Source organism: Podarcis vaucheri (assembly GCF_965113315.1).
Source record: "Podarcis vaucheri genome assembly, chromosome: 8".
NCBI lineage: Eukaryota > Metazoa > Chordata > Lepidosauria > Squamata > Lacertidae > Podarcis > Podarcis vaucheri.
In genome coordinates this window covers 90,718,945-90,739,241 of record NC_138766.1, presented here as the reverse complement: position 1 = coordinate 90,739,241, position 20,297 = coordinate 90,718,945, and the positions used below count along the sequence as shown (strand labels likewise).

The 20,297-nt window shown below is 46.7% G+C and overlaps 1 protein-coding gene across 9 annotated transcripts in view; it reads right to left on the bottom strand.

Moving 5' to 3' along the window:
- The window catches only part of ADGRB1 (adhesion G protein-coupled receptor B1), a 388,463-nt gene that overhangs the window by 259,594 nt on the left and 108,572 nt on the right, over positions 1–20,297 (bottom strand). For all 9 annotated transcript variants that reach the window (XM_082235447.1, XM_082235451.1, XM_082235450.1 and 6 more), the window contains exon 2: positions 15,408–16,322. In XM_082235447.1, the coding sequence (XP_082091573.1) occupies positions 15,408–16,155 (748 nt within the window). In that variant the 5' untranslated portion in view covers positions 16,156–16,322. The remainder of the gene's footprint in view (positions 1–15,407; positions 16,323–20,297) is intronic.

Sequence of the window (20,297 nt, the reverse complement as noted above, 5' to 3'; positions counted from 1 at the left end):
TTATGGAAGACAGTCTTACTCGGCTACAAGTGATCGCCAAAGAAGAAGAATTGCGCAAGCCCCACACCTTATGCTCAGGTTGCATATATGCATAAATAAAACCAACATATTCTAAAGACACCACACTCTCCGCTGACCCTCATTCCAAGAAAACCAAAACCTTTTTGATGTTTTGTCTATTGCTCACAACTGCTCCTGTTATGTTTATAGTTTGCTTTATATGTTGTAAGCCACCTTGAGCATGGTTTGAACTGTGAAAAGGTGTCATACAAATAAAATAATTGATTGAATCCTCAGTAAGCCCCTGGAACCCCCCCTCCCCAAAATCTCTCACTGCACAGAGATTGGGGTGGTGCATAACAATACATTTGCATGTGTCAGAAGGACCATACAGTTCAGTGGTAAAGTATCTACTTTGCCTGAAGAAAGTTCCAAGTTCAGTCCCTGGGAGAATCTCCAGGCAGGACTGGGCATGATCCTGACTAAAAATATCTCTGTGCACAAAGATGGTGATGACCAACAATGGAAGAACGGCTTTTAAAATTAACAGACTTAGCTGAGATGGCGAAATTGACATGTTTGATGAGAGAAAAGTCATTCTTAACATTTGTTAAAGATTGGAAACCTCTCATAGACTTTTTACATTTAAAGAAAAAGAAATGATGATATTTGGATTTGAGGATTGAAGATAATGTTTGTTTATAGAAAGTGGCTTTGTTGGGTGTTATATTGGAGTAGATGAAATGAATATTGTTTGTATATAGCGGACAAATGAAGAATTGGAAGTTATTTAATTTCTGAATTTTATTTTTCTCTCTTTCTCTTTTAACTTCCTTTCTATTCTTTTTTTCTCCCTTTTTCTTTTTCTACTCCTTTCTCCTCCCCCCTTTTTTCCCTTTATATTTTATTGTATTTAGATCAAAGTTTTAGTTTGGATAAATAAAGAGAAAATATATTAAATTTTGTATTTTTCTCTATAAACCCTTATAAAACTTATTAAAAATAAAAAATAAAAACTATAGAGAGCCACTTACAGTCAGTGTAAACAATAATGACTAGAATGGGCTAGATGGTCAGATCCAGCATATTTTAGTGTTCTATGATCCTGTACTGAATGCAGGCATAACTATTGGCCATTGTTGACTGCAGTGGACCCTCTAGTTATATACCGTTCTGGATATGTAACTTCCGGGTTACGAACGCAGCAAACCTGGAAGTGTATACTTCCGGGTTTCATCACACGTGCATGCGCAGAAGTGCTCTGCGCACTTTGCACATGCGCAGAAGCACTCAATCTCGCCGTGCATATGCGCAGAAGTGGTGCCTCTGAAACACGGAATTTTCAGGTTACAGACGGATCCCCAGAACAAATTTAATTTGTATCCGGAGGGTCCACTGTATAATAATTGTTTTATGAAGCAGCTGTTTTAAAGTTGCATATTCAGTAAATTTTTGATATTAAAAACCTAGATGTTTTTTGCAGGCCCTGGGTCTAGCATGGCGGGGTTCTCCACCAGTTTGGAATTTCTGAGTAATCATTAAAAATAACTGTTCCTGTAAAGCAGAAGGAGAAATAACGAAATGGAAGGTACATTTATCAGCACAACCCTATTACACATTTCTATTATAAAGCAATTCCTGTAATAAGCATCTAGGCCAAGTTAGTGGGCATGCAATGGAAGGCTAGGATTTGCAGCGACAAAAGGAAGGATCTCTGATTCGATATCAGGAAGTGAGATAGCAAGGAAAGGTGAGGGTCAGGGCCTCCTGCCAGCTGCGAGCATGCAAGAATTCTGACCGCATTGGCAGGCCCAGCTTTACTTTGTAAATTTGCCCAGGTCAAAGCCCTGGCACTCAGCGCTGGTTTGGCCACCAGTCGCCCTGTCAGCTTCCAGCTTGTAAACAGCCAAAGCCCTGCGGATTATTTTGATGACAGCAAACTGGTGGTTCCCGGGGAAGAAGGATCAGAGTTCTGCGGATGCTATTCTATCCGAGCATTTATGGGAACGCCTGTCGCTTGGAGCTGCCCAAGCACAGGAGCTCAAAGTGGGGATCTGCAGGACTGATCCTGGCTAGAGGGCAGAGGATGTTAGAATTCCTGCTCCATGATTGCAGTCATGGGATTTTCATCTAACACATGACGGTATATGTTCTGACTCCACAGAGTGGGAAGTGACGGAGACAGGATGTTTGTGTTGCTGTGTTCCGTGAAGTGGGACTATTGTCCTTTGTTTTTTTCTCTTTGCTGTCTGATGCTAGAGAGAGAGAGAGAGCCATGTTGCAGTACTCCGTGTGTGTTTACAGTGGTACCTCTGGATACAAACAGGATCTGTTCCAGAGCCCCATTCGCATCCTGCAGCGAATGCAACCTGCGTGTGCGGGTCGCAATTCGCCGCTTCCGCGTATGTGCGTGATGTCATTTTGACCATCTGTGCATGCGCGAGTGGCAAAACCCAGAAGTAATGTGTTCCGTTACTTCCAGGTCACTGCGGAGCGCAACCCGAAAGCGTTCAACCTAAAGCAACTTCAACCCGAGGTATGGCTGTATATGTAAATAAAGTAGATTAGCCAAAACGCTGAGTTGCTGAGGTCTGTTATGCATGATGCACATACTCTGCAGATCCCTAAGTGTGCCGGTGTCGGTTGGCATCAGTCGCTGTGATGTTTGGGCAGAATAAAGCTTTTGAAGTTCCTGAACGATCAACCAGGAGGGAAACAACATGCCAGTCAGGCATGTGTCTCTGCCAGGGTCCTACCTGAGTGTAGGACGAGCTCTTGACAGAGGAGGCCAGCCTGGAAGCCACAAGGAAGTGGATGATTTCCAGCGAGGTCATTGGCCACAGGGCAAAACTGAATTTTGAACCAAAGGAAGCAAACTCATTCACACCACTCTTGTTGCTTCGAGCAGGCGGTTAGATTAGATGACCCTTTGGGTCCTTCCAACCCTACAATTCTCAACCCTACAATTTCAAATTAAAATTTTACAATCACAAACATACAACACAGACCATAAAAACAAGATTCCACAGAATCTCCAGGACTTCCCTTCTTCCCTTTGTGGGTCCTATTGTTCGTTAATCATTTCCTCCTGCATCTTTTATAATAATCCAAATCTTTTACATCTCCATTATATCCAAAATTCGCCTTTAAACTACAAGTGTTATTCCAATCCCCCTAACGATTTTAACTGTTTACAATGGTTTTTCAGATAAATTATAAATTTCCCCCATTCCGTATTGAAATTTTGGTCTTCCTGATTTCTGATTCTTTTGGTCATTTTTGCAATTTCGTCATAATCCATCAACTTAATCTGCCATTCTTCTCTGGTTGGGACTTGGTCCTCTTTCCATCTCTGGTACAATTCTATGATTCCATCTTAACTCTGTTCACTGGCCTCTCGTCTCACTCTTCATCCAGAAACCTCCTGCACACATGTGGTCAATGGGGCGGGGAACATTTATTCAGCCCAAAGGCTGTATTGCCCTCTAGGCAACCTTAGGGGAGGGTGTCACATGACAGGGGTGGGAGGAGCCAGAGGCAGAACTGAGCAACCAATGAATGCTTATCAAAAGCCACCCAACAGTCTGGGTGAGGGACTTTGTCCCCCGACAGCTTCCGGGTAATGTGGCCAGCATGACTAAACCACTTCTGGCGAACCAGAGCAGCACATGGAAACGCCGTTTACCTTCCCGCCGGAGCGGTACCTATTTATCTACTTGTACTTTGACGTGCTTTCAAACTGCTAGGTTGGCAGGAGCAGGGACAGAACAATTGGAGCTCACCCCGTCGCGGGGATTCAAACCGCCGATCTTCTGATAGGCAAGTCCTAGGCTCTGTGGTTTAACCCACAGTGCCACCCGTGTCCGGGGGGAGGTATAGGTGAGCAAAAATATAAAGAACCCACTACAGCTAATCCAGAATGCGGCAGCTAGACTGGTGACTGGGGGCGGCCGCCGAGACCACATAACACCGGTCTTGAAAGACTACATTGGCTCCCAGTACGTTTCCGAGCACAATTCAAAGTGCTGGTGTTGACCTTTAAAGACCTAAACGGCTTCGGCCCAGTATACCTGAAGGAGCGTCTCCACCCCCATCGTTCTGCCCGGACACTGAGGTCCAGCGCCGAGGGCCTTCTGGCGGTTCCCTCATTGCGAGAAGCGAAGCTACAGGGAACCAGGCAGAGGGCCTTTTCGGTGGTGGCGCCCGCCCTGTAGAATGCCCTCCCATCGGATGTCAAGGTGATGGACAACTACCTGACATTCAGAAGACATCTTAAGGCGGCCCTATTCAGGGAAGCTTTTAATGTATGATATTTTAGTGTTTTTTGGTTTCTGTGGAAGCCGCCCAGAGTGACTGGGGAAACCCAGCCAGATGGGCGTGGTACAAATAATGAATTATTATTATTATTATTATTATTATTATTATTATTATTATAGATCAAGCCAAAACGCCATCTCATAATTCCATCGTTCTGACCACTTTGATCTGCAGAACTGACACCTGTTCTGCATTTGTAAGAACTCGATCTTTCAGTTTTGCAGCAATGAAACTTCAGAACTTCCTGCCTATTGATATCAGGCAGGCGCCCTCAGTGTGCTCTTTTTGGCAACCGCTAAAAACATTTCTGTTCAGGTGAGCCTATCCAGATGTTCAGAAAGTTTGTGGCAAGTTTTAATCTGTTTTTAGTGTCTTTCTAGCTTAGCGTTTTGTAATTAATTGTTATTAATTCTTTCTATTGGTAATTTTACTGGGTCCCCCCCATTTTTGTAGACCACGTTGAGGTTTTCTTTTACAACCAAGCAGTGTACAGTCATACCTCATGTTACGTCAGCTTCATTTTACGTTCTTTCAGGTTACGTCCCATCGTGACCCGGAAGTACCGAAAAGGGTTACTTCCGGGTTTTGCCGCTTGCGCATGTGCAGAAGTGCAAAATGACGTCATGCACATGCGCAAAAGTGGCAAATTGCAAGCTGCGCGTGCGCAGGCCCAGGCGCGGCACTGCGGGTTGCACTCTTTTCATGTTGCGAACGGGCCTCCGGAACGGATCCCGTTCACAACCAGAGGTACCACTGTATACGTTTTACGAAACAAAACAGTACTTTCCCATCGATTTTTGTTCACTTAGCCATCCCTTCTCTCCCTCTAACTCTATTCTCCTAGGTCATGCCTAGTTGGGGGGGGGGGGAATACTTATGGAGAATTTCCCACTCCCGTCTTTCTGATGACGGTATATTGGTAAATTCCCAAGCACACCAGCTGAGCCAGATCAGGTTGTGTTATTGCTAACTTGGTAGCCATCCATACCCCAAGTCAGTAAGCATTCATTTAGCTGGATGGGTCATGCGGGGGCCACAATGACTATCTTACTTAATGAAGTGTGCTACCATGCAGAATTGCTATGGCATGATCTTGAATTCTGAGCAAAACACAGAGGCTCGGCAACGTATATGTAATTGCGGCATGCAGCGTTTAGAGCATGTCCCATCCCATTAGGGCTGCATTAGGAAGCCATTAAGACTTAGAACGCTGATGAGAAGGATATGTAAATAGGTCGGGCCCGTGTCCTGCACATAAAAACTAAAAATAAGATGTGTGGGCAGGCACAGAGGAGAGGGGGAAAGTCCCTTTTGGATTAATAAATCAGAGCACTGTGGGGGCTCAATACGGCATCACTTGGGTAAACAGAGACACCACAGTCCACCTGGATCAATTTCCCCCATGGCAAGCTGTGGAAGAGCATTTTAAGGAGAAGCTACCTGATTTGCACCTTTCGAGCCAAAACAAAACTGTCCTTTGAAAGCCACACTTCTTCAGCTCTTCCAACTAGTAACATGCTCAAAAGTTCCTATATTAGGGGAAAGCTGTGTATGAGAATGTGTACATTAGTGAAAACGACATGCAAAAATGCATCAAAATAGGGAAAATGCAAAAAATGTGCATATTGGGCAAAACAGCATACGCAAATGTGTGTATTAGGAGAAATTCACAAGGAGATGAATCTTCACAAGGGCTTTTTGAGAACATGGAAACTGATGTGGAAATGCGAGGAACTGAACTAAAAAGTGGAACAAATTAGAAACTGAGAGAAACGGAAAGATTTATCCATCCTGCAGTCTGAGCTGTACCACTTCGTTGCGCAGGTGGGGTCTCACCTGATGAAATGTTCCATTGTGGAAAACCATTTCTACATACAGAAGACTAAAGATCAAGATGTTGGCTAGGCCTGGGCAAGTCTCCCTGCCATCTTGCATTATATATGGGTAAATTGCCTCTCATAAATTATATGTGTATATTGATCAAAATGGTGTACACAAATTCCAAGTCCTGAAGGCCAGGTTGAGACATCTTAGGGATCACATGTTTCCTGCAGGCCTGCAGGTCCTGACCCTTTACATCAGTGGAATATCTGGAGATTTCCTCCTTTAAAATAATGGAAGTGGAAAATTCAGGGCAGGGGCCTCAGAAGATCATTTTGGGGTTGGTGGGTGAAGTTTCCCATCTACAGTCCTTTCCCTTCCCCCATGGTCCCAGCTCTGCTATCATTTAAACACCACTCTAAAGTATACCTGAAGGAGCATCTCCACACCCATCGTTCTGCCCTGACACTAGGTCCAGCTCCGAGGGCCTTCTGGCAGTTCTCTCGCTGCGAGAAGCCAAGTTACAGGGAACCAGGCAGAGGGCCTTCTCGGTAGTGGCACCCGCCCTGTGGAACACCCTCCCACCAGATGTCAAAGAGAAGAACAACTACCAGACTTTTAGAAGACATCTGAAGGCAGCCCTGTTTAGGGAAGCTCTTAATGTTTAATAGACCATTGTATTTTAATATTCTGTTGGAAGCCGCCCAGAGTGGCTGGGGAAACCCAGCCAGATGGGCGGGGTATAAATAATAAATTATTATTATTAATACTACTGTGCACTGATTTCTCTCCACTCTCATTTCCACCCCTGTATTCTGCTGCAAAAGCACCTTGGAGGAATTGTCTCCATTGCCCGAGTCTGAGAGGGTGTTAAATAACACTGAACTTGGAAAGAATGACACCAAACTGAGCAGTTAAGCTGTTTGCCGTGGCGCTGCTCATTAAATTACACATAAAAGTCCCCTCAGCAATAATGGAAGTAGTTGCCTGTAAAACTCCCTTGCGAAACTGGATGTAAATTCCACCTCTCGTCTCCGTGAAGCACCAATGGGACAGTCGGCAGGTAACTGCTGATATTTCCGCATTGTTATCATGTTCACAAGCTATTGAGCAGGGAACAGAAGCAAGACCTTTCGTTTTCTACCTTCCTGCCTCCTCCTTTATATCATATAAAAAGGAAATAGGTTTTATTAAAATGCTAGAAAGGCAGCTCAGATTGGAAAAGCTTCTGCCTTCTCTCACTGTGAGGTGGTGCCCACATTAACATAATGCAATTATTTACTACGTATGCTCATTGTAGACCAGGCATGCAGAACCTGTGGTCTTCTCTGGGCTGGCCAAATTTGTCATTTTCAGTTTCAGCTGCTCATTTTTTCCAGTCTGAGCTTTAGTTCCCCACATTTCCACATCAGTTTCTGAGGGTTTTCCTTTTTTTAATCATAAGCGTGAAAATTCGTCAGATTTTTACTGCAAATTTCTCCCGATATACACATTTGTATGCAATTCTCCTTAATATACACATTTTTGTGAAGCAAGTCTCCCTAGTAGGGCTTATTTTGTATACTACTTTCACTTTTTTCATGTGTGGGTGTGTATGCACACATCACCCCAGCCTAGGTAGTTCTGTCCACATTACTTGGCCAGAGAATTCGCTGCAAAAATTCAGAGAGGTGCAAATTTTGAAGGAGTTATGTGCTTCAGTCTGTCTACCATTTAGATAAGTTCACCTTTCAATGTGGACTGAATTGAAATCTTGTCCCTTCAAGAAGGGGATGAGTGAGCAAAATGAGGGCAGGTGGGCTGCTTGAGGTAGGCTGTGCCCCCAATTAGGTTCTCCACTCAACAAGTTAAGCAGCTGAAAGCATGGGAATGTAAGAGGTTGACTTGTGCAAAGTCAGGTCATTGGCCTATCTAGTTGAGTATTGTCTACACTGATTGAAAGTGGCTCTTCATCTCTTCAAACTGGGTTCTTTCCCAACCCTACCTGGAAATGGCAGGGATTGAGCTCAGGAGCTTCAGCTTGCAATGCATGTTCTCAACCACTGATTCCTCTAAAATAAAATAATAGTAATAATTTATTATTTATACCCCACCCATCTGGCTGGGTTTCCCCAGTCACTCTGGGTGGCTCCCAACAGAATATTAAAAACACGATAAAAGATCAAACATTAAAAACTTCCCTAAACAGGGCTGCCTTCAGATGTCTTCTAAATGTCAGATAGTTGTTTATTTCCTTGACATAGAATCATAGAATCATAGAGTTGGAAGAGACCACAAGGGTCATCGAGTCCAAACCCCTGCCAAGCAGGAAACACCATCAGAGCACTCCTGACATATGGTTGTCAAGCCTCTGCTAACATCTGATGGGAAGGTGTTCCACAGGGCAGGGGCCACTACCGAGGAGGCCCTCTGCCTGGTTCCATGTAACCTCACTTCTCGCAGTGAGAAACCACCAGAAGGCCCTTAGCGCTGGACCTCCGTGTCCGGGCAGTATGATGGAGGTAGAGACACTCCTTCAGGTATACTGGTTCGAGGCTGTTCAGGGCTTTAAAGGTCAGCACCAACACTTCGAATTGTGCTCGGAAATGTACTAGGAACCAATGTAGGTCTTTCAGGAGTGGTGTTATATGGTCTTGGCGGCCACTCCCAGTCACCAGTCTAGCTGCCGCATTCCGAATTAATTGTAGTTTCTGGGTCACCTTCAGCTTGCAATGCATGTTCTCAACCACTGATTTCTCCAAAAATAAAATAAGATTCCAGTCAGTCCTCATGGAATCTTTTCCCTACATCTTGTGATGGTGAATCCTATAATGTATGAATTGTGTGAAAAAGTATCTCATCTGTCCTGAAACCCCCACTATTTACCCTTTCTAGGGGGTTTGTGATTATAAACGTCTGTGGGGAGCTCCTCCTGATGGCTGGCAACCATCGCAAGAGCTCCATGAAAGGCGGCAAGTTCCCTTCCCCCCAAATTTCAGCCTAGTGTTAGAGCGCCCACCCTATTCCACCTGAAGCAGATGTTTGAGACTACTCGGCTGATTTCTGAAGGAATCAAAGAGTGCTTGGAAGAGTAGCATAATGCATTGGAATGCATTGGAGATCCACTCAGTCCTCATTCAGAGTCTAATGGTAGGATAGTTCCTCCAGAATAATTAAGATGGACTTCAACATTGAGATACCCTGTGTACATAGGAAACCTAAGGAGATGCCATACATGAGTCAGGACATGGGTACATTCATTTCAGTGCTATCTACACTGACTGGCATTTATTCTTCAGAATCTCTCCCATCCCCACCAGGAGATGCTAGAGCAGGCATAGGCAAAACTCACTCTTTAATGCGGAATTGGAACAAACAGCAATCTGAGTTTCCTGCAGATTGCTGTTTTCTCCGATTTAGTGGTAAAGATGAGCTTTTTGTGGGGGAAGTGCCCACGAAAAAGAAAGATGTTTTGAGACTACAATTCCCATCATCCCTGACCACTGATCCTGTTAGCTAGGGATGATGGGAGTTGTAGTCCCAAAACATCTGGAGGGCCGAGTTTGCCTATGCCTGTGGTAGAGACTGAAACTGGGACAGGAAGCAGAAGAAAGAGACGGGAACAGGAACAGAGATAGGAAACAGGAATCAGAAGTTCATCTCGCCCAGGATTATCCACAATGCAGCTCTCTGAGGTTTCTTCTCTAACCCTGGTGATTGCCAGGGTTCGAATCTAGGACTTTCTGTGGGCACAGATGAGCACAGGCACTCCGATCGCGTGCTCTGGTTGTAAAGGGAGCTTAGAGGTGCCTGCTAAGGTTTCAGAATGTCGAGGAAGAGCTAGCTAGAGAATAGGGGGATTTATCTTTCCCTCCCAATACTGGAAGGCTCACACCAACCCCATGCAAAATATATGAGAGCAGTTCTGGCATCTGGCAGGGCAGAGTCCCCTGGCTTCCAAGCCTTCTGCTGCATCTGCACTGCGCTCGGATAATGGCTTGTTTTACTGACACTCTGCGGAGAGCCCGGCCACCCCGCTCCCGACGCACCATCTGCTTTCAGATCCAGAGACGGGAGCCAAGGAAGGGGGCACATGGAAAAGAAAGCACAGCCCCCCCCATCTTCCGTATTCACACCCCAGGGATTCCTTAATACAGATCCTTCTATATCTAGAGCTGTGTCGTTTGACATTCTTTCTCGGCTTGATCTATTTTAGCAGTTCCCAAACTTTTTGGGCTACCGCCACTTTGGTTCCGTAAACTCATCCCCAGTGCTCTCAGCCCCATCCTCTTAAAAGCATTCTTCAGAATAGCAGCTTGCACAACCAACTAAGTATGGTAATAACACAATAAAATTCGAAAGAGCAACAATTAATTGCATGTATATTCAAAACCCAGTTAAAACTTTTTAGTTGAATTAATGCACCAAAATTGATGAATTTGATCCATTGATGCCAGCTTTCAAAGTCTGATCGTCACCTCCAGACCCCAACTGCCACCCCCTGCCTCTTAGCAACCCACTGTGTAATTCCAATGAATGATATATATTGTGGATCCTTTGCCTTACGATGCACTCACAAAAACACGTTCTGCTTTAATCTGTTTTAGCATTGTAACTTTTGTACGTTTCAAAGTAGGAAGAAGAAGAGTTTGGATTTGATATCTGGCTTTATCACTACCCGAAGGAGCCTCAAAGCGGCTAACATTCTCCTTTCCCTTCCTCCCCCACAACAAACACTCTGTGAGGTGAGTGGGGCTGAGAGACTTCAGAGAAGTGTGACTGGTCCAAGGTCACCCAGCAGCTGCATGTGGAGGAGTGGGGATGTGAACCCGGTTCACCAGATTACGAGTCCACCGCTCCTAACCACTACACCACACTGGCGGCTGTGATTCTCCCCCAGCCCCCTCAATTTTACTGTTTTACCTTTTCATAAAATGCTTGGAGGTTTTCAGTGATCAAGAGGTGCATAAATTTTACGGAACAAATAAATGAGGTAAACAAGGAGGGCCAGCAACTGCAGAAAAGAATCACCCGGGTGCATACTTCCAAAATGTACATATGTATAATACGTTTCAATGCCAGATCCTGAAAACCACAAGAGGGGAGCGTGTTCCTCTTGTGCGTGGGTTTCCCACAGGCATTTGGGTGGCCACTGAGAAGTAGATGATGAACTAGATCAGCCATTGGGCCTGATCCAGGAGGTTCAGAAGGAGACACATAACAAGGAGCGGTTCTGATGGCCTGGGATTTGGGCTCAGAGGCTGAACCTGAGGAATCCCAGCCTGCACAGGAGTCCCCGCCTCCAGAACCAGCTGAGCAGGGGCTGGGGCATGAGCCTGAAGGGTCCTCACCTGTGTTGGATCCTCGGGGGCAGGCACCAGCTGAGTCTGCTCTGGCTCCTGAAGTGATGGAGGACCCATTGCCTGCAGGTGCTCCACTCTCAGCCCCGTCAGGGGAAGGTGAGGTTGCCTCTGGGTCCGGTAATCCTCCAGCCTCTCCTGAGCTGCAGAGGCGAAGGGAACTAAGTTCCCGCAGGAGGAGAGCTTGCCTCCAGGCCAGGAGAGGCGAGTCACCTGTGGACCGGGGCCGCCCTATGCCTTGGGGCAGATAAAAGCCAGCCAGCCCCAACCCCAGGTTGCAGGAGCAACATTGTTAGTAGCCTGTTCCTGCCTGCACCCTGTCCTGCTCTTCTGCCAGAGTTCCTGACCTCACCCGACTCTCTGCCTTGGACCCCGCATCAGCTTTGATGGACAGCCTCCATACCACACCCTCAACCTCAGACTGGACTCAGACCTCGCCGCACGATTAACCCCCGGGACCAGCACAGCGGTGCAGGTTGGTCCATTGCAGAAAGAGGGGTACCACTCACCAACCTCAATCTGTCCACAGCCAGCCTCCACCTGTCTGTTTTCCTACTTACAAAAACCAGTCTGGGGGTGGCACTGTCAATCAGCTGCCCTCTCCTTGGTTTCAGGGCTCATCCATACTCAGCTCTTGTGTAGCACTTTCTAGGTCTGGGTTTCCCAAACTTGGGGTCTCCAGCTGCTTTTGGACTACAACTCCCATCATCCCTAGCTAGCAGGACCAGTGGTCGGGAATGATGGGAACTGTAGTCCCAAAACAGCTGGAGACCCAAGTTTGGGAAATACCGCTTTAAAGGGCTGCGTCCGAGCTTCCCTCCTGCGAAAACGCACTCTTTAATGCGGAATTGGAACAAACAGCAATCTGAGTTTCTTGCAGATTGCTGTTTTTCTCCGATTTAGCGGTAAAGATTAGGTTTTTGTGGGGAAAGTGCCCACGAAAAAGAAAAACACCCCAGATACAGTGACCGGTGCTTGGAAATGTGCCACAAAAGGAGGTCTGGATGAGCTCTTTGTGTTGTACTTGTAAAAATCTGCAGGGAGGGGGGTGAAGGTGAAGCTAGACTTTGCTACCTCACCCTGTCATTGCTCTCCACCAATTTTTGGCCTCCCTGCCTTCTGCCCCACATGTCCCAATAGGCATCAGCCCCCCATTGCCATACAGTTTTCCTGCATGGCTGCTAGTGGTACTTAAGTACAGAGAGAGTTTTGCCTACCATTGGCTCTGGTTGCACCTCTCATTGACTCTGGCGCCACCTAGTGTTGGGCTCCCTGCCCTCTACCCTATCAGCTCCAATGGGCTCTAGCCACTACTAAATTAAAGCTGCCATTTTCAGACAACCAATTTAATTGTTTTTAAGTCCTTAGGGCCCACCCAAAAGATAATGGGGAGGGCTGGGGACATGCTGGGGCAACTGAGAAGGAGGAAACCGCCCTAGGCGCAGACAAGGCAATTTCAGCTCCTCTTCCTGCTTCCAGCAGCTACAACTTACATCCCATCAACTTGCTATTTCTGTGTTAATAACATGCTGTTGTGATGTCACCGCAAAAATCCACAAAGCCTTTTAAAGCATCTCAACAGATAATGGCCGGCCAAGCAGCTCTCCAGGCTACTGTTTATCTCTCAGATAAGCTGCATGTACAGCCAAAAGTCAACATCTCTGCTAACTGAGAGAGGCACACCAGGCCCCACCATCTCCCGGAGCCAGAAGCAGCCTCCCTAAAGGGCCTTCTCATCCATTCAAACAAACACCACCTGCTGCTTTTGTGTACTGCAGGCACAAAAACATTTACCCCCAAAGCTGGCATCAAGTCCTGCCTTAAGCTCTGGAAGAGACCTGAGACAGCACAGAGGCAGTCGGAACATCCTGTTAGAGAGATGCTACCGTGGAGCAGCAGCTAAAGTGAGATTAGGATGCTCAGGAAAAGACTTTGCTAGGAGGAGAGAGAGAGGGGGAGGGAGGGAGGGAGAGAGAGAGAGTTGTAGCATTCTCTGCTGGAAGACGGTTCAGTCCAATGAGTAGGATAATGCATAAAGTTTTGCTTTGGCTTCGTTTTTTGGGTTTTTTTTAAAAAACTGTTTTTTATTATTTTAACTGTTTTTAATTTGTGTAGGATTTTTTTTTGTTGATGGGAGATGTGTCTGGGAAGAGAGGAGCTGATGAGAGCAGAACAGGGCTAGGGCTAGGGCTAGGGCTAGGGCTAGAGTTAGGGTTGGGGTTGGGATTAGAGTTAGGGTTGGGGTTAGGGCCAGGGCTGGGGCTGGGGCTGGGGCTGGGGTTGGGGTTGGGGTTGGGGTTGGGGTTGGGGTTGGGGCTGGGGCTGGGGTTGAGGTTGGGGTTGGGGTTGGGGTTGGGGTTGGGGCTAGGGCTAGGGCTAGGGCTAGGGCTGGGTTACGGCTAGGGCTAGAACAGTGGTTAAGGGTAGGAGGAGGCACAATGGCAGAGGTGGGGCAGGCCGGATAAGGGGCACACAACACAGGCAGTTGGTGACTATGCCGCATGCCAACTCCTCCTCCAAACTGGGGAATTTCAGTTGTCCTGTCAGCCAGTCCTCAGGTTTGCACCTGCTTTTGCTGAATGCCAGGTTGGCTCTGAGTAAGACCTCTCTCATCCATGATCCAGTTATGGAGGAGGAGGCTGATCTGGTCTATATCAATGAGACCAGGACAGTGGACCAGCCCCCGATGAAAAAGTTTGCTGACCCCAGATATAGAATAAGGTTATCAGATTTTTTTCAATGAATCCAGGGACACTTATTGTTCTCTAAGTACATGTAAATGCTGAGAAAGCTGTAAACCTGGGGACTGTCCCCAGGAAACGGGGGCGTCTGATAACTTTAATATAGAAGAATGCATAAAATGTGGAAATCCTGCATGGAAGATGGTATGGGAGGCAATACATGCTAAACTCAGTGGAAAAAAATAAAATGAATTCTGTATTTTTGGTTTTGGAATTTAAACCCTCCCCATCACCATAGTAGTAGCAATAGCTTAAAATGTAAAGACTTCAGTGCTGAAACACCCAAATCTAGATCACCCACCAAGCAAGCTGCAAAGCTCATTCGGTGCAAAGCTCATTCGGTGCAACTCCAGTCTTTCTTTCCAAAACATTAACACAGCTGGAGCAGGCTGTGGGATTGTGTTGCCCTATCCAGTTGCCAAATTGGCCTCTATGGTCAGCCCTGAGACCATAGGCAAATTTATAGCAGCCATTTATAATGGCATGTCTGCAAAGCAAGAGTTAACCCATTTCGGAGATCTGATTTCCTGTAGCAGCTAAGACAGCTTTCACCAACCAACAGCTTCCAGATGTTTGGGACTTCAACTTCCATCAGCCCCAGCCAGCCTGTCTGGACGACACATCTGGAGGACTGAGTTAGCAAAAGCTGAACCAGCGGTTGTTCTTAGTAGTAGTTATTAATTAATTGAATTTGTTACTTGCTTTTTCAGGCCAAGGCAACTCAAAGCTACTTACGAAAACAAGCAAAACACCCGCATACATACATTAAAACAAGAAATGAATGAAGATGGTTTTTTAAGGCATCTCTCCCACTCTAAAAGGCCACGTATATTTAAAGCCTGAAGGCCTGGGCAATGAGGAATGCTTTTGCTTGGCGACTAAAGATATATAACAATATTGCCAGGGGAGCAACCATGGAAAAGGCATGCTGCTTAACTTCCTTATAATTCTTAATAGCCTAACTCCAACCCCCAAAGACAGACAGCAAAATTACTTTCAAACTGGAATCCAGTTTTTGATGTCCTCAATGACGGCAAGCCAAGATCACTTTAAATCAAAGCAAATTGAAGCTGTGGCATTGACTGTGCCAATCAATGAATGGGTGGAAGGGGGGAAATGTTCCCCTGTACCTGAGCCATAAGTTCTGATCAATTTCTGCACCGCTGAGCGTCAGGACGACATCACTTACCCAAGAAATCCAGCCCACTGCTGTCCTTTGGGCTGCTCACACAATTCTCCAAGTAAATCCCATCTTTGAAACAATCGTCCCTCTTTTTGGTGAAGCCCAGGATGTCACTGGGCTGGTCTAGCACCTCTCCGCTGGAGCAAGCGCAGGGGGTCTGCATTATGCCACAAGGGTGGGAGCTGCTGCTGCTGGTCAAGCAAGTATCCAACCATTTGCACAGCATCTGGCAGGCAGCCTTGCTGGGGCTTCTGTTGCCGACCACCAGGTATTCCACCGAGAAATCCCTTTCCTGGACCTTGGCCGGCTTCCACCGGACGTGCCCGCTTTCTAAGGCGGACGCGGTCTGCTTCATCTGGAGGAACTGCTTGCTGGACTGGAGGAAGGCATAGCGGGTGGAGCTGTCGCAGAGGTTTAGCACATCGTCAAAGCTCTCCATGCCCAAATACGTCCGTGTGGACTCCAAGAAGGAGTCAAACTGGTAGGTCCGTATCTGCTGGTGGTTGCATCCACCGGTGGGCTTCAAGACCTTCATGTACAAGGTGTACCTCCTGGGGTCGGGGTTCTGGATAATCCAAGAGCAGCGGGAAGAGTTCAACGGGAAGACGGCAAACGAGGAGAAATAGCCAAAGAACTTGCCCTGGACCAGAGTGGTGCACGGAGACTGCCCAAGGTCAAGCGCCACTACGGTCCACACAAAGAAAAGTGGCAATAACAAAAGCAGGTTCAAGGTATATCCAGTGCTCCTCCTCATCCTAGGTCCCTCGTCCTTTGGAACTCAAAGCAATAGCCAGGCAGAGGGCAGATCTTGGACATAACAGGAGGAAATGAGAGAGTTCTCGCCCCGGGCTCTACATGAGATCAATCCAGCCGTCCCATGTTTGGATTCGGGCTCCTCCTTGTGGCCGAGGCAAGCAAGACCTGGGGAAGAGAAGGAGAGAGAAACACGCTCCGTTAATTCCAGGATGCAAGGCTGTGAAACGCAGCGATGCCCAGGCTTTCCTTGAGAGAGGATCTAGCAGGGCACCGATGTCTCCACAAGGCCATCTGGAGGCTCTGTCTGGCAGACCAAGGACGCATCTGCTTGTGGCAGGCACTCCCCCTCCCAAATCCACAAGACGCGCATGACACAAGCAACTGTCTTCATTTTGGGATTTTGTTTTTTGCTGAGAAGTGAAAGCCAACTTCTCTGCCCACCCCACCCCACCCCCCATGTCTTTGAAATGCTGGCACAGAACTTCTCCTCAGCCCTGCCTGTGGAGAGACACAGAAAGCTCCAATTGGACAGCACACACACACCATCAAACACACACTGTCCTTCCCAGTTCACAATCCCCGAGACATTGAAAGTGCTGTGGAGGAATACAGGTTAGCTGTGAACTAGAGTTTGCCACTACAATAACGTAGGATGGATCAGAAGCCCTCGGAAAATAGAAAGGTTTGTGCTGAAAAGACCACAAGGCATCCCTGCTTTAAAACCTGGGGAGATATGTTCCATAATTGGGCTGCCATGGTTTAGAAGGTCCTAGTTTTACTGAGCTGTTTCATGTATTCACTGAGTTTGCAGCTTCTGAAAATAAAGCACAAATGTGCTTTTTTAAAAAAAACAACAACAACAAAGTTCCATGACATGAGATTTGTTTCCTGTGCCTCATTATCTCTATTCACACCCTACACCAGCTCATCTCTTGTGCTCGGGTTAAATGTCTGTGATGATGAACATGGGTTTCCCTGCACTAACTTGAAAAGCATTTCTTTGCAGTGTATACGGAGGGTGTATAAGAATTTAATAGATTGCCTTCTAAATCCATCAGGCAGTGTGATTATCGGGGGGGGGGGGGTTGCAAAGAGGCAAAGGGGTAGCAGGGGGGTACTGGAGGCACAAATGGCTATCGGGCTTGGAAAAGCTGGTATCACTGGATCCAGTTCATCAATTTTGTTAAAATAATTAAGCTAAATACAGTGGACGCTCGGGTTGCGAACACGATCCGTGAGGGATGCACGTTCGCAACCCACAGTGTTCACAACCTGCAGCAGTGCACGTGCGGGTAGCGCTTCGGCACTTCTGCACATGCGCAAAGCACGATTTAGCACTTCTGCGCATGCACGATCACCGAAACCCAGAAGTAGCCCGTTCCAGTACTTCTGGGTTTTGGTGTCCGTAACCTGAAAAAACGCAACCTGAAGTGTCTGTAACCCGAGGTATGACTGTAAATGTAAATGAAAAAATGTGCAGTTAATTCTTACTGTTTTAATTCTATTGGGTTATTACCCTCCTTAGTGGCTTTTGAAATCCACTATTCCAAACAACATTTTTTTATAGCCTGGGTGAGTGTCTGGAACCAAATGGGTCGTTGACCCAAAAAAGTTGGGGAAGCACTGCTTTGGACAACACTGGTCAAAGTGGAACGTAGATCTGGTTTAATGAGCTTTGGGAGGACTTTCTGTAGCACCAACTCCTTCCTTACTATCAGAGTGAAGGTAAATATTTACTCCAAGCATTGTTTTCACAGGGCTTTCTTTAGGAAACTCTCCCCATATAAACCGTCCTGGACTTTGCATTCATCCTTTAAGACCCTTCTTTGTGTGCCTCGTCCACGTGAGGTCTGAAGGGTGGCAACACGAGAACAGACCTTCTCTGTAGTGCTTCCCTTTTTGCGGAATGCTCTCCCCAAGGAAGCTTGCATGCGCACAAAATCTCATACCAATAAAGTGGTATCTCTGCTTGCGAACGGGATCTGTTCCAGAGCCCCGTTCGCAGCATGAGCAGAACTCAACCTGTGTCTCTGCAGGTCGCGATTTGCCGCTTCTGCGCATGCGCGTGACATCATCTTGAGCATCTGCACATGCGCGAGCGGCAAAACATGGAAGTAACCCTTTCTGGTACTTCCGGGTCGCCACGGGACGCAACCTGAAAATGCTCAACCTGAAGCAAACGCAATGTGAGGCATGACAGTAACTAACTTAGTTGGTCTCTAAGGTGCTACTAGAAGGAATTATTTAATTTTATTTTGTTTCGACTCCCAGGAGAGATGCATGGCTCGGGCATGCTGCAGGCCCTGCGGTATGTGCCAGCCCCCGCAGTGTGGCGCTCAGCAACAGCCGTGTTTCATTATATTTGTTGTGAGGCAAGGAAGAAGGGCTACCCCTATGCTATCCATATAATCAGTTATCAGTAATCAATATATTCAATATATATTCATATATGCTTACACATAATCAAGGCTTACAGTATTTTATAATCCATTTTGAATCAAAGGGAAGCTGTGCCTTAGCTAACTGCAAACTGCTTGGAACAGCAAAGTTAGGAGCCGACCTTTCCCCTACAAACATCCGTGTACCCTGGACAAGGGGAAGACGTGAATCAAAGATTCTGGTACAAATTCCCCTCAGATACAGGCTAAATTAATCCACAGAACAGGAAGAGCAAAACCACAAAAACTCCAAAACTCCCTGTCCTGTCATAACTGGGGGAAAGGTTAGACAGAGCGTCATTGCAAGCATCAGAAAGCAGAACTTGAACTCTGTGCTTGACCAGGAGCTGGTAGCGTGACAAGAGCTTGCTGATTGGTTGATTCTCGCTGACAATATTGTGAATCCCTCATGGTTGTCTCATGATCTATGATTTGCTGTGATTTGCTCAGGTATAAAGACCTCTGGATTTCTGTCAATCGGGGTCCCAGTTCCTTTTGGAAGAGATTCCAAACTGGGTCCTTATTGCCTGGCAATAAACCTCACCTTCTTATTCTCCATTGCTGAGTCTGCCTGATCCTTATTTTGCACCAAGCGAGTACCCACTTACTTTCACGTGCTTCAGTTGACTGAACTAAAAAGTTTCGTGAGCCCAATTTTTTTAAAAAAATATATTTTAAAAAACTCACATGTTTGTCATTTTGTCACCCCCCCCCCCGGATGAGACCCAGGGCAGCCCACATCCCCTTCCTCCTCCGCTGGGTCTCCCTGCTTGAAATTTCTAGCTGCTGGCATCATTCAGAGGCATGCTGTTTCCAATGAACAGTCGAGGTGGCGTTAGAAACTGCAAGGTCTCTCTAAAACACTGTAGGATTGATCTGTCTCCACTCACCGTCTTCTACATCAATATCCCATCCATCCCCAAACTGTGAGACACCCAAGTTGCTGATCAATGGCTGATACCTATTGTTTATCTTCCAACCAGGCATGTCTGCCTGTTTTTCCCGTCAGCAAACACTAAATTCTCAACTCCAGGCAGAGGCTTATCTTTCAACCCCTCCAATACGGGGCTTTGCTCAACCCCCTTGTGAAATTCCGCTCGCCCTATCAAAACACATTGCGGTACCAGTTCTGAAAGGTTAATACATTCGTGACTGGGCATCTGCAAAGGACCTGCTCCTCCTCTTTGCTATCGCAACCTGCTTGGTCTTCACCTGCCTCTTGCTTTCATCCAGATGGCCGTGGCGGCGAGGTGGAGAAAGCAGTTGACAGCGCAACCTGCTTGCTCGCTGACTCTCTGTCTGGCAAGCAAACAGGTGGAAGCAAGGGCAAGGTAGGGGAAGAGAAGGAAAAGCAGAAGCTGGGTGTTATGTACTGAGTTGAATAGGATCCAAAGTGCAGCAGTCTGATTGGTCCTAGAACAATAGTATCCAAAATGCAGCAGTCTGATTGGTCCTAGAACAATAGGATTCAGAATGCAGCAGTCTGACTGGTCCTAGAACAATGCAACAGTATGATTGGTCCACAGGAGCCACCCAATCCCGCTCCAGATGGAAGTGAATCCACAACCTGATTGGCCTACAGGAGAATCCCGGAATTAGCCAATCACATGCAGCCCATTGTGTAAAAAATGTATATAAAGCAGATACTTTGGGGGAACATTCATTCCTCACTACTATGAGCTGAATAAAGAGCATGAAATCC